The sequence below is a fragment of the Notolabrus celidotus genome, chromosome 21 (genome assembly GCF_009762535.1).
Source record: "Notolabrus celidotus isolate fNotCel1 chromosome 21, fNotCel1.pri, whole genome shotgun sequence".
Classification (NCBI taxonomy): Eukaryota; Metazoa; Chordata; class Actinopteri; order Labriformes; family Labridae; genus Notolabrus; species Notolabrus celidotus.
Window position 1 is genome coordinate 23,997,297 of NC_048292.1, and position 12,295 is coordinate 24,009,591.

The window sequence follows — 12,295 nt, forward strand, 5'->3', positions numbered from 1 at the left end:
AAATAATAATAATAATACTTTATTTATGTATCACTTTTCAGTACAGGTAACAAAGTGCTTCACAATAAAATGAAATGAAATTAAAAACTTAAAAACATACAGACTTATAAAACAGACCCTTAAAATCAGAGTTAAAATGAAATTCAATTGTGCAATAAAAGCTTTCCTGTTAAAAATGTGTCTTGAGTAATGACATAACACAAGGAACTGACTCTGCAAGTCTGATCTCTTCTGGCAGGCTGTTCCAGAGTGTAGGAGCCCTGACTGAAAAAGCCCTGTCCTCTTTAGTTTTTAGTCGGGTCTTTGGAACAGCTAGCAGAGCACTGCCAGAGGATCTCAGACTGCGACCAGGTTTGTAGGGGATAAAAGCCCAGTGACATAAAGAGGGGCAAGTCCATGTTGTGCTTTAAAAGTCAATAGAATAACCTTAAAATCAAAATCAATAGGTAGCCAGTGTAGACGAGCAAAAATGGGGATGATGTGGGCACATTTTTTAGATCCTATTAAGAGACGAGCTGCTGCATTTTGAACTGTTTGAAGATGGTGGATTGATTTCTGACTCAGACATGTATACAGAGAATTACAATAATCGAGACGGGATGATATAAAAGTGTGAACGAGTTTCTGAAGATCTTTTGCTGACTTTAAGCACTTGACTTTAGATATATTTCTGAGCTGATAAAAACAAGACTGCGTGACTTTTTTCACCTGTGGCTCAAAACTTCTAGTAAAAATTTACACCAAGGGGCGCTAGTGGCCTAAGGTTCTGAGCGCCCCACCTATAGAGGTTATAGCCCGTCGCAGTGGTCGCTTGTTTGACCCCTGACCATTTGCTGCATGTCTTCCCCCACTCTCTACTCCCCACATTTCCTGTCTCTCTTCAGCTGTCCGATCAATAAAGGCAAAAAAGTCCAAAATATAACTTAAAAATAAAAAATGACACCAAGGTTTTTGGCTGACGGCTTAATATTATTTGTCAGTTCACCTAAATTTGGCCAGATTTGATCCCTTTTTTGCTGGGGGGGCCAAACACAATGACTTCAGACTTCTTGGAGTCATTCAGTTTTAAAAAGAAAGTCCCTCCTGTAGAAGTTTATGGTGCAACCTTTCCTGTGTTATTGGCCTTTTTGTATTGTTGTTTTTCTCCCAGAGGAGGGGGCTAATGTTCTCTTTCAAGTATTTTTGTTGCACAAGACCATGCCACGGCCCAGCCACAGTAATACTGCCATTAAATGGGAAACATGCCTGGCTGTTTTGCTGGTGCATATAATTGTGAAGTGTAATTTGGGATCATTTAGGAAACACAGCAGCACGTCTTTTAGCTGCTGAATCATGGAACAAGAGTAATGTTGACAAAAGAACAACTCAGACTTGTTTCATTCACTCTGCTGTATTGCACTCATTTCTTGGCACCACTGTGAGTGAACCGGTGCGACTCTTAAGCTTTAAGGGTAAGAAGTACAGCCTCTGCATAGAAGAGTATAAATACTGAGGATAAAGTCTGCAGTGCATGTTGTGTACCTTGGCTGTTTTGGTTTGTAAATGTTCACAAACAAACGACTTTCCTTTTCCTCACAACTTTAAAGTAGCAGTCAGATTTTCTTAGTTGTACTCAACAGATTCCCCTCTGGGAAAACAAAAACCCTTCTTCTGTTCTAGTTGGTGCAACTGCTGACTGCAGCACAAATGTTATTATAATGCAGTCCAACTGAGTCACATGAACACTCCTTATCTTCTCTTGAGGTTTCAAGACTATTAAGAAGCGGAGAAAAGAAGTGTATCTTGGATTTACTTCTTCAGAATTTAGCCTGCAGCTGGTGTGCTGTGTGAGGAGCAGGCTGTGAGGCACAGAGATGCTGCTATTGATCTGGCAGTGCTTGTTCACTGCTGATGTGCCTTTTGAATTTTGCTTGGCTTTGTTCTTCTCATGAAACCAGGAGGAGTGAGATGAGAGTGCTCCCTAACCCTAACCACCCCTGATGCTTTGCATATGGCCCTGTGTAGGAAATGGACCGAAGAGGGAGGCAAAATGTGACCTGTGAGTAGGGCTGGGCGATAAAATGATAACGATAATTATTGTGATATTATTTTTCTCAATATACAGTTGTATGAAAAAGTTTGGGCACCCCTGACAATTTCCATTATTTTCCTTTATAAATCATTGGGTGTTTTTATCAGCAACTTCAATTTGATATATCAAATAACTGATGGACACAGTAATACTTCAGCCGTGAAATTATGTTTTTTGGATTAACGGTAAATGTGCAATATGCATCAAAGCAAAATGAGACAAGTGCATACATTTGGGCACTCCAACAGAAGAATCACATCAATATTTAGTAGAGCCTCCTTTTGCAAAAATAACAGCCACTAGACGCTTCTTAAGGCCTGTAATGAGTGTCTGGATTCTGGTTGAAGTTATTTTGGACAATTCTTCGTAACAAAACATCTCCAGGAGAATAAGAGAGAGAGGGAGCGGGGATAGTGATGAGACGAGTAGTAGGAACTTTTGCTGCTCGAGTCCAGCACGTCTGTATCAGCTGGAGTCTGGAAAGTCCACAGCAGGAGGACGTCTACGGCAGCTCAGAGGAACCTACGAGACAAGGGAGCTCAGGGACTCCAGAAAGGTCTATGGTTAGTAACTTTAATGGGACAGGTAGAGTTTAAATAAGTGATGAGGGGGTTGGGGGGAAGGGGGTGAGATAGGATCCCAGCGTGTCAGTGCACCAGTTCCCCCGGCAGTCTAAGCCTATAGCAGCATAACTCCATCACTCACTTGTCATACACTGGAAAAATGCCCCTCCAAAAACAAAATTATTTCAAGGTACTTTTACCTTGAAAATAAGCAAAAAAAACTGCCAATAGAAGAAGTGAACATTTACTTGGTAAGATTTCCTAAAATCAGACGTGATATTTAGAAAACTGTGATCTTAAAATTAGCAGGGAAACTTATTTGAAGTAATATTTGACCAGTATTTTAAGTGTCTCAGAATAAGACAGGAATGATAAAAATTAGTATTTTTTCACTCAAAGAAAAATTTTTGCACCAATAAATTTCATGTTAACTTCTTCATTTGAGATAATTTCACCTTAACTTGAGTTGTATTATAGCGGCACTTCTCTAGGTTTAAGACCATCTTGTACTTGAAATAAGTTTACAAAGTTTAATTTCAGCATTTTGAGATATAATTTCTTCTCATAGTGAGCTGGATATACTAATATTCAGTCGTGTTGTTTTTTAGGATAAGCCAGCTATGCTCTCAAGTAGGTGTTTCATTGTGTGCATGTAGTTTGAGGATATATATTTTGATCTGATTTTGATCTGACGGGATCATTTAGAGATTGTTTGACTTAACAAGATATTTAAGATGCATTGTATTAAAACAAGTCCCTCTATCTTGCTCAAATGTTACTTGTTAAGTAAGTTTATCCTAAATCAAGTGGGAGAAGACATTTTGACTAAAAATGAGACAATTTCACTTGGTAAGATTTTGAGTTTTTGCAGTGAAACACCAGCGGGCATGCCTTCATTGTCTGGGATTTAAGCCTCAATCCGGAGGCAGGATGAGAATCCTCACAAACGTCAGTGTCTCATCAACACCTTTCAGAAGTTTAAACATTTATAATACCAGCTATACATTTCCCTGTCCACCTGTCTGAGACTAAACTCTAAAGCTGAGCTGAGCTGAGCAGAGTTTGTTCACAGGTCTGGAAGGCCTAGTGAAACTGAGAGGGGAGCCTGCAGGGGACAAAATTGAAGGCTAGAGAAGAGCTTAGCTGGTTCAGCAGTCTGCTCATCCTCAAAAAAATAGAGAGAGCAGCAGGAAGGGAAAGCTGCTCTTTGATTAAAGAGAGTCACTTCGATCAATGTCATCATCAAGGTCTGAAACATTAAAAATAAACATGATTATCTTTTATTTTTTAACCACCATCTCTTGAACAGACAGACTTTATTTATCTGTTTCAAGTGTTTTTAATTTGAACTTTATTATCTTTCATCAGTGATATCAGACCAACTCTTTCTATGCTTAGACACAGTCCAGAACAAAAAGTGCGTCATAGTGCCTAATGTTCCCTCTGTATCTCAGCGTGCATGTTTCCATGCAAAGACTCTTATGATTTCACTGTAGAAGTTGAGCCTGCAGTGAAAGACACAACCATCTCCTCCCATCTGTCATCACCTTCACATCTGTTTGCAACTGCAACACTACTGTAAATAAAATGCCTGATGACAGTTCAAGGTGGCAGCTTCGACCACAAGAGGGCAACATTGCAGAGGATAATGCTGTGATACTCCAACTGTATGACTATCATGACTGGTCCCTCCCACCCCCACTCTGCTATGGAGTGAACTCAGCTTGAAGTCACTCCCACAGCTGAATGAAGCACCTTTCTTCAAGGTGGAGGAATCAGATACAAGACAACTTCCCCTCACTCTCAGGGAAACAGGAACTTTCTGTAACTCATTATTTTCTTGAGGCCTTTTTTCAACAGGAGGAACTTTACCCCTGAACTAGGGACTTTACCCCGGAACTACTCGCGTTTCGACTGGTGGACCCAGGGTCTAAATTTAGTTCAGGGGTAGATAATCTCCCCCCTAAAAAGCCCCTGCTTGGGGGGGGTAGTACTTTTCAAAGGTCCCAGGGCTTTTGGGGGGCAGGGCCTGCAATGCTGAATGTGTCTGATTGGTAGATTAACCGCAGTGTTTTTATTCCACCAGCCGTCCACAATAACATCACACACATCTGTGATTCACTTGATTTCTCTTTCTTTCATTAGTTTTTATTTGTTCTATCTTTTTTGTATGTGTGTGTACTTTTCAAAAGAAGAAGCTGTGATTCTCTTGATTTAGCAGCTTGTAACAGTAGTCTTCTCTCAGCCCACCATGAATGTGTCTCTCCCGGTGTTACGGTTTTAAAAGTGACCCTGTAAACTGGAGACCTTCAGCTGAACGTGTCAGTGTTTGAGGAGTTTACACAGCTGTTGAAACACAGAGGGAGTTCCTGGGAATGCAAACTAGTTTAGTTTTTTATTAAGATTTCAAAATATCCTCATCAGATATTTAATGATCGCAGTAAAGTAGTTCTGGGGGCTAAAAGACCCTCGAACTCTTGGTTGAAATCCACCTTTTGGTAGAGTTTCTTTTTTGTTGACATCTTACCATTTTCAATCTGACGTTTATAATCTTTTTTTTTTTTTTTGTGAGTACTTGTTAATACAAAACTCTTCAAAACCAAATAAGCACGCACAGGTTTCATCTTAAACCAGTTTATGTCTGTGGGTGTTATAACATGGAACATTAGAGTACAGAGCGTCTCCTAGGGCAAACAACAAACAGTGTCACACTTGGTCAGCAGGCCAGCATCAGAGCAGACCTGCAGAGGGAAATCCGATGAAGGCCCTATAATAGCACCAAGAATTGTGCATCATTTGCCCCAGCTATGTGCTCCGTTTCAAGGTCTCATTCCCAAAGAATATTGTGGCAATGGTATTCAGTGTATGGAGCCAGCTCAGAGGTCAAAGGTGATTGAGTTGTGTTTGGAGATGAAAAAACAAAAATAATCCGATCATGTATAGCCTAATGAAGTGCATCTTTTTATGAAACTTGAAAAATGTGTTTTACTTTTAATGTGGGGATTTTGAACTAAAAGTTTGATCCATGACAAATGTTCTAACAAGATTAAACATGAGAGAGTTTGAAATATTCTCCTAATCCTCTGCCTTTGTTCTGTTTTTTCCTGACTCATCCTGCAGGATTTGACCTCGGGGGTCAAGTGGCCATTGGGTTCGCCCACTGGAAGAGTCCTTTCCCAGGTAGTAGCCAGAACCTTCCGAGTCCAGATTGCGTTCACTCTGAGGTCTCTGCAGTCCCGCCCATCAGCGAGCACTTGGAGCCGGTGTCCTGCCCAGCCTCGCTGTCCATCAGCCCGCTGCCCACCTTCAGTGCCAGCCAGGAGACACTTTGTGACAGCAGCACCAGTACGTACAGGGAAGAACAGATTGACAAGTACAAACAGTAAAGAGTGTTTGCGAGAGCTCTGATTGGTTGAAATGCTCCATTTATTAGCATAGCCTTTAGAACATTAATATATGAGCAAGATTGATAAAGGTGGTGCCGGTTCAGACTAGGGATGGGCATTTCACGCCAAAATTCAGATTTTTAAAGGTGACATATCACGCTTTTTTCATTAATATATATTGGTCTAAGAGGTCCCCAAAACATGTCTTTAAAGTTTATGCTCAAAAAAACACCTTGAAATCAGATTTTGGCATGCCTGAAAAGTCCTTTTCTTCAGTCCTCCTCAGAACAGTCTGTTTTCCCTCTGACCACGCCCCCTCCGGAAGTGGATGTGCCTCGGCTCTCCAGCACGTTGATCTAATGTTTACATGTTGGCTGAATATACACGGCTGCTCATAGATAACGTTACTTCAACCCTCTGAATCTGATCCTGACGGAGAGGCGCCTGTAGCAGGACCTTTCTGAACGATTGGTCACAGATTTAGTGTTTCTTGTTGTTTTATTTGTCAGTATGTAGACGTGTGTCTTGGTACACAGCTACGAACATGTAGCTATGTGGCTATGCTAACTAGCGCTAGCACTTATCCATGATAAATAAAAATCATCCACTAGATCTTCAAATCTGCAGACGTGGGGAGTAAAAGCGACCTCTGCCAGAAAGGCAGCAGGACCTTTTATGAAGGATTGGTCACAGATTTAGTGTTTCTTGTTGTTTTATTTGTCAGTATGTCGACCAGTGGCGGCTGGCCAATAGGGGCGCTAGGGCGCCGCCCCACCAACCACCACAAGACATTAAAAAAAAAAAAATTAAATAATAAAATAATATTCTGAACTGTATGTATATATATTTTAAAATGAGCAAGATTAATATTGTATAGTTAAATAATTATTAGTAAAGCTGTTTCGTTCATCTGTGTTGTCTGATTGGTGACGTATGTTCCCCATGGGGTTTTCCCCATAGACTGGTTTTCTCCGGTTTTCCCCCGGGGCGCAGAAATCTTTGGCCATAGACTCTCGTTAAAAGTTGTACATGCGCAGTAGCTCCTCTTCAATACAAGAGATAGGGCCCTGTCGGGGCGCACCTTCCCTGCGCCCAGAGCTGAATGCAGCTTGATTTACATACCACCACCCTCCTGTCATGGGGCTGACGTCACAGCCGTCTGTCATCAAGCGCGGCTGAGTGACAGCTCGAGCCGTGAGAGTAGGAGACGATCGGACAGAGACGCAAAATGGAGACAGAGAAGTTAAATAATTCAGTGAAGTCACTCAAAACATCACCTTTTGAGAGGAGAACATACCAGGAGAAGCTCCACGTGAAAGAGCGTGGACCTGATCAGCCGAACATCAACGTTAATCATCAGTCCAAAGACAGAGGGAGACAATACACCCGGTCTTTTTCCAGGACCTGGTTTAGCAACAAGGCTAACTACATGCAGTGATGCTAATGCGTTAGTCTGCTTTCCCTGCCTCCTTTTCCAAACATCAGGATCTGACCCAGCATGGATTAAGACAGGTATTACTGATTTAAAGAACTTTTCAGAAAAGTTAAACTGGCAGGAATAGTAATGCTATTATTTGAAAGATTATTTGTTAACAAGCATTATACATAATGTAACAGTGCCCTCTGCTGGCGAGCATGTAATGTCATTACTACACACACATTAATTGGTGATACATGAATAATATCTACACCTCTTTAAATAAGTACTGAGACAATGATTAGCTTACACAGCTTATACAAATGGTAAACACAAATCTTATTAATCAATGATCAACTGAAGCTATTTAGCCTACTGCACCAGTGGCAGCCTGAATACTGCAGCCATGAGACACCATCACCATGGTCACTTATCTATTACAGGTGATGCAGCAAGACAATCAAATGAATCTTGCTGAATCTGAGAGGTGCTTCTCAACACTGAAGAGAATCAAGACCTTCCTCAGGAACACAATGTCGCAGGATCGTCTCAATGCATTGGCCGTGCTCTCTATGGAGAAGAAACTTGTCAAAAGCATCCCTGACTTTAACCATAGAGTCATTGAGAAATGTATTTCTCTCAAGGAAAGAAGAGCAAAATTTATGTACAAAAGTTAGAACAGTACATGACATTACAATGTTGCTTTTGCTGTTTTCGTGTATGTAAATACACTGGTGTGATACCCCAGACATTTACCAAAAAGCAAGCAAACCCCCCTGGAGAAAACTCCACCAGCCGCCACTGATGTCGACGTGTGTCTTGGTACACAGCTACAGCTCCAGCTACAGCTATGAACATGTAGCTATGTAGCTATGCTAATTAGCGCTAGTACTTATCCATGACAAATAAAAATCATCCACTAGATCTTCAAATCTGCAGACGTGGGGAGTAAAACCAACCTTAGTGTTTATTAAGACAGCCTACAACTAGCATGCCTCCCTCCTAAGCTCCTTGTTACCACACATTTGTGCAGGTAATGAAGAACGGGGGAGGGATTCAGTATTATTTTATACAGTCTATGGGCTGAACAAGCTCCGAGCTCTGACTCCGTGACAGACCGGATATTGTTGTTACGTAACAAAAACACGGAAGTCTGAAACGGCTTGTTTCACAGACATTTACAGAAAGGTGTAGAAATCAAAACAGGGGCAGAATGGATTTTTTTCATTCTCAGGGGGTTTGTAGACATGCCAGGGAAACATATTTCAGGTAAAGAACCGTTAAAAAGTCCATTTTGCATGATATGTCACCTTTAATCATTGGCATCTATTAGACGATTATTCGTCACGTTAACCAGCAGCAGGAAGAGGTGCTGCTAGTAGTGGGGACTGACAGCGTCTGTCTCGATCTTTTCGTCAGTGTTTCTGTGACGCAGTGTGGTGTGTGTGTTTATATTTTACAGTCATGCTCAGTCTCTGGAAATAAGTGTGTAGTAGTGTGAGATTTAGAAATGGAGAAATCTCAGCGACTGTCGCTAATGTTTTCTTCTTCTTTTGCTATTTAATGCAGTTAGCATTCTTCTTCTTCTGTTAATGGGGTTAGCAAACAGCTTGAAGGCGCTCTGTAGCCACCGTCTGGCGTGAATATTGTATTACAACAGGGCACCGGTAAAAACGATGAAAAATTGTACTTTTAAAATGAGAAAATATTCAAAGTAACTCTTCGATTTTTACAAAGTGGACAAATATTCGAATATTCGGAAATCATTTCCCATCCTTAGTTCAGACTGTGTTTTATAAAGCACGTTCTCCAGTCTACTGACCAATCATAGCTCTTTTAAGATAAGATAAGATAAGATCAGGGTTAAGATACTCCTGGAGTTACAGCAGCAAACAAGAAGGTGTACAGTACAAGAATATATATAGAAAAGAAATGTTCATCAGAGACGACAGATTGGCCATAATTCTCCTGTCAGCCACCACCTCCACAGGGTCCAGGACTGAGCTGGCCTTCTTCACCAGTGTGTTCAGTCTTGCTCTCCTGTATCCTGTCCGCCCACAGCAGGTGAAATCCTTCCAATGTGGCGTTTGTGTCCGGTGTTAGCTCTGTTAGCATGATGCTACTCTGCCAGTATTCCCTCTGGTGCTGGGTTTGCTCGTTCACCTCATCGTAGATAGATCTTACATTCCCCATAACAGTGGGTGGAAGGACAGGTCGATGTTGTCTTTTCTTAGCTTGCACCTCAGTACCAGCACGTCGTCCTTGCCTCCTTCTCCTCAGCTCGCAGGGAACATCGGGCCTAGCATTAATTAGCATCATCCTGCTATGGGCTGCTAACAGCTAATCCCGTATGTAAACAATGTTACCATGGTTACACGCAGGATCTCCGGACACACACAGGAACAGTAATAGTAAAAACACCACTGCAAACGTAGTCAGTTTGGTGTCCATGTCCAACAAATGAGTCATTAAAAGACATGACAGGCTCTAAATACAAAGAGAACTAAACAGATATAAAAAAAGGTTGAAAAAAGAACAACAAAGAGAGAGCTGCTGCAACCAGCAGCCACTCAAGCGGCGCTTAGCAACAATATTTTTTATATTACATGTTACATTCACCACATTCATACGCAAACCACAGAGGCTGCTATGAAAAGCACCGATTTGTATTAACTAATCGCATTCACACACAACAGAGGAAGTTTGGGTTTGAGGATCGAGCCAAAGGACCCTTAGGTACCTGGGATCGGACCCCTAACCTTCCTACAACTGAGCGACAGCTGTCCCTCAACCAAAACCACTGCAGGGTCTATCTACTCCAACCCTCTGGCCCTTGCTGGATGCCATCCCATCACTTCCTAATTCATTGAAAATTCTAGTTCCAATTTGATTTTGTGATCTTGTCATTGATTGATTCAGCTTTGGGTTGTCTGATAAACTAAATGCCAGTTGAATCAGCTCCACAGCTCTCCCCTTTTTTGTGTACAAACGGTAGTTGCAGCTACTTCTGCCTCAAATATCTTTAATTTCTCCTTCTTACGACCATGACTTTGAGGGGACATATAAGATTTGCTGTGTTAATGATCGATGTTCGATCAATCTTTACACAGCGCCATTTTACAACAAATGTTATATCCAGATGCTTTACAAAAAGAGCTAATCTCTTATATGTTAAAAGGAACCCCGGCTACCAAAACGTATTTTCCTATATGATCAATGTTTGTATCAGCTATATAAAAACGATAATAAAATCTCTCAAAATATCTTAGTTTGTATAAAACTGGAAAAAATGTTTTAGCTCGTAGGCCGCCATTGTTCTTTGCGTCGCAATGATGTTTGGGTAGTGACGTCATTTGGTTGCAACAGACTGTTTTCTTCATGTCAGCTAAAGCATGTGATTCCTGGGTGCTCTGTGAAGGCTCTGATGAACTTATGTTATATTTCGGATCAGACTGTCTGTACAGTGGCTGACTGCCCTCGCTGAAAAAGTCATCACCTGAGAGGAAAAGATCCAGAGGCTGACTGTCCTCCTGAAACTGTTTTTTCAGCTCATTTTCACAATTAGCAGCAGAAACGTGGTCTTGAGTAATAAGTTGGTGCGCATCAGCTGGCCACTGTACCGCTGCATCAGATGTGTGTTTTTCTGTCTGAGTTGCGACATCACTCTTATTTGGAGAACACTGTACACTTACGGACTGCTGTGTTGACTGATCGGGGGACTCGTCGTCAGCTTCCTTCGTGGTCGTGATCGTGATCGTGATCGTGCCCGAAGGTTCCCCATCAGAGGCTACACCTGCAGGTGCGGGTTGTTGACATCCCCGCAGGAGCACATCCAGCGTCTCCTGCCTATAGCATTTCCTCGAGCGGACTTCACTCTTTCCCCGTGGGCGTTTTGTCTGTTTATGAACGAAAACTGATGACACAGCATTTGGCTTCAGTCTCCGTTTATAACTAGCAGCACCTGTGAGCTCTTCCACCAGCGTGGGTCGGCTAAATGCATCAAATGCATCTGGAGTGAAGTGGCGAGAACATAGCCGCGGGTCCTTCGGAAGTTGTGTACGTCCACAAGCAATTTCCCACTCCTTTCTTCTCTTTGAAAGCTGTGTAGACTTACACCTGTCCCCTTGTTTCCCTTCGACTGGAAATTACACCCAAACGCAGCACAGTGTGGCATTATTATGGTTTTCACGCTCCTGAAAGCCAGCGAGTAAACACGGTGAAAACCAGAGGCAAGACGCAACCATTACACGTCATCAACCCAGCATGCATTGTGCTAGTAAAACAATGGCTGCGCCCGTAGGTTAGAATATGTGTTATAAATTTCGCTCTTTAAAGAAATAACAATTCTTTATGTCTATTTAACAAAGCATTCTAGTATGAGACAAACATTAAAGCGAGTTATGCCTATTAGTCCCCACAGTCGGGGTTCCTTTTAAAACATGCAGACTTTTTATTCCTGTCAGAATAATTGTGGCTCATGTTTTGCAAGTTGCAGTGTTGTTATCCTCATCTGGAAAAACCTGACATCATTTTGACTGTTGTGGTGGCTGCGGTTGTTTTTCTTCTACTCTGTGCTTTAAGTTGGATTGCATACCGCCACCTACTGTCGAAATGTGAAGGATCATTAATATGTAAATAAAAGCACTATCCCCATTGGAAGAATAAATATTTCCTTTGTTGATAGAAAATGTAGCAAACTGACATATTGTGCAACCAAAGGAGGTAAACGCACTCTTCAGGGTCAGTACAGGCAGCAGGAACAATGACTGAGGCAAGATAGTATTCACCAACATATGAACATGAAATAAATTTTCTTTTGGATGGAAAAATGTGAACCTTTCCTTTAATATCTGCTTGT

General features: G+C 41.6%; 1 protein-coding gene across 1 annotated transcript in view; it reads left to right on the forward strand.

The window, feature by feature from the left end:
• Positions 1-12,295, forward strand: part of LOC117804702 (anoctamin-4-like) — a 71,400-nt gene that overhangs the window by 16,692 nt on the left and 42,413 nt on the right. The window contains 1 exon segment of the mRNA XM_034673023.1: positions 5,755-5,979. Within this exon segment, the coding sequence (XP_034528914.1) occupies positions 5,755-5,979 (225 nt within the window).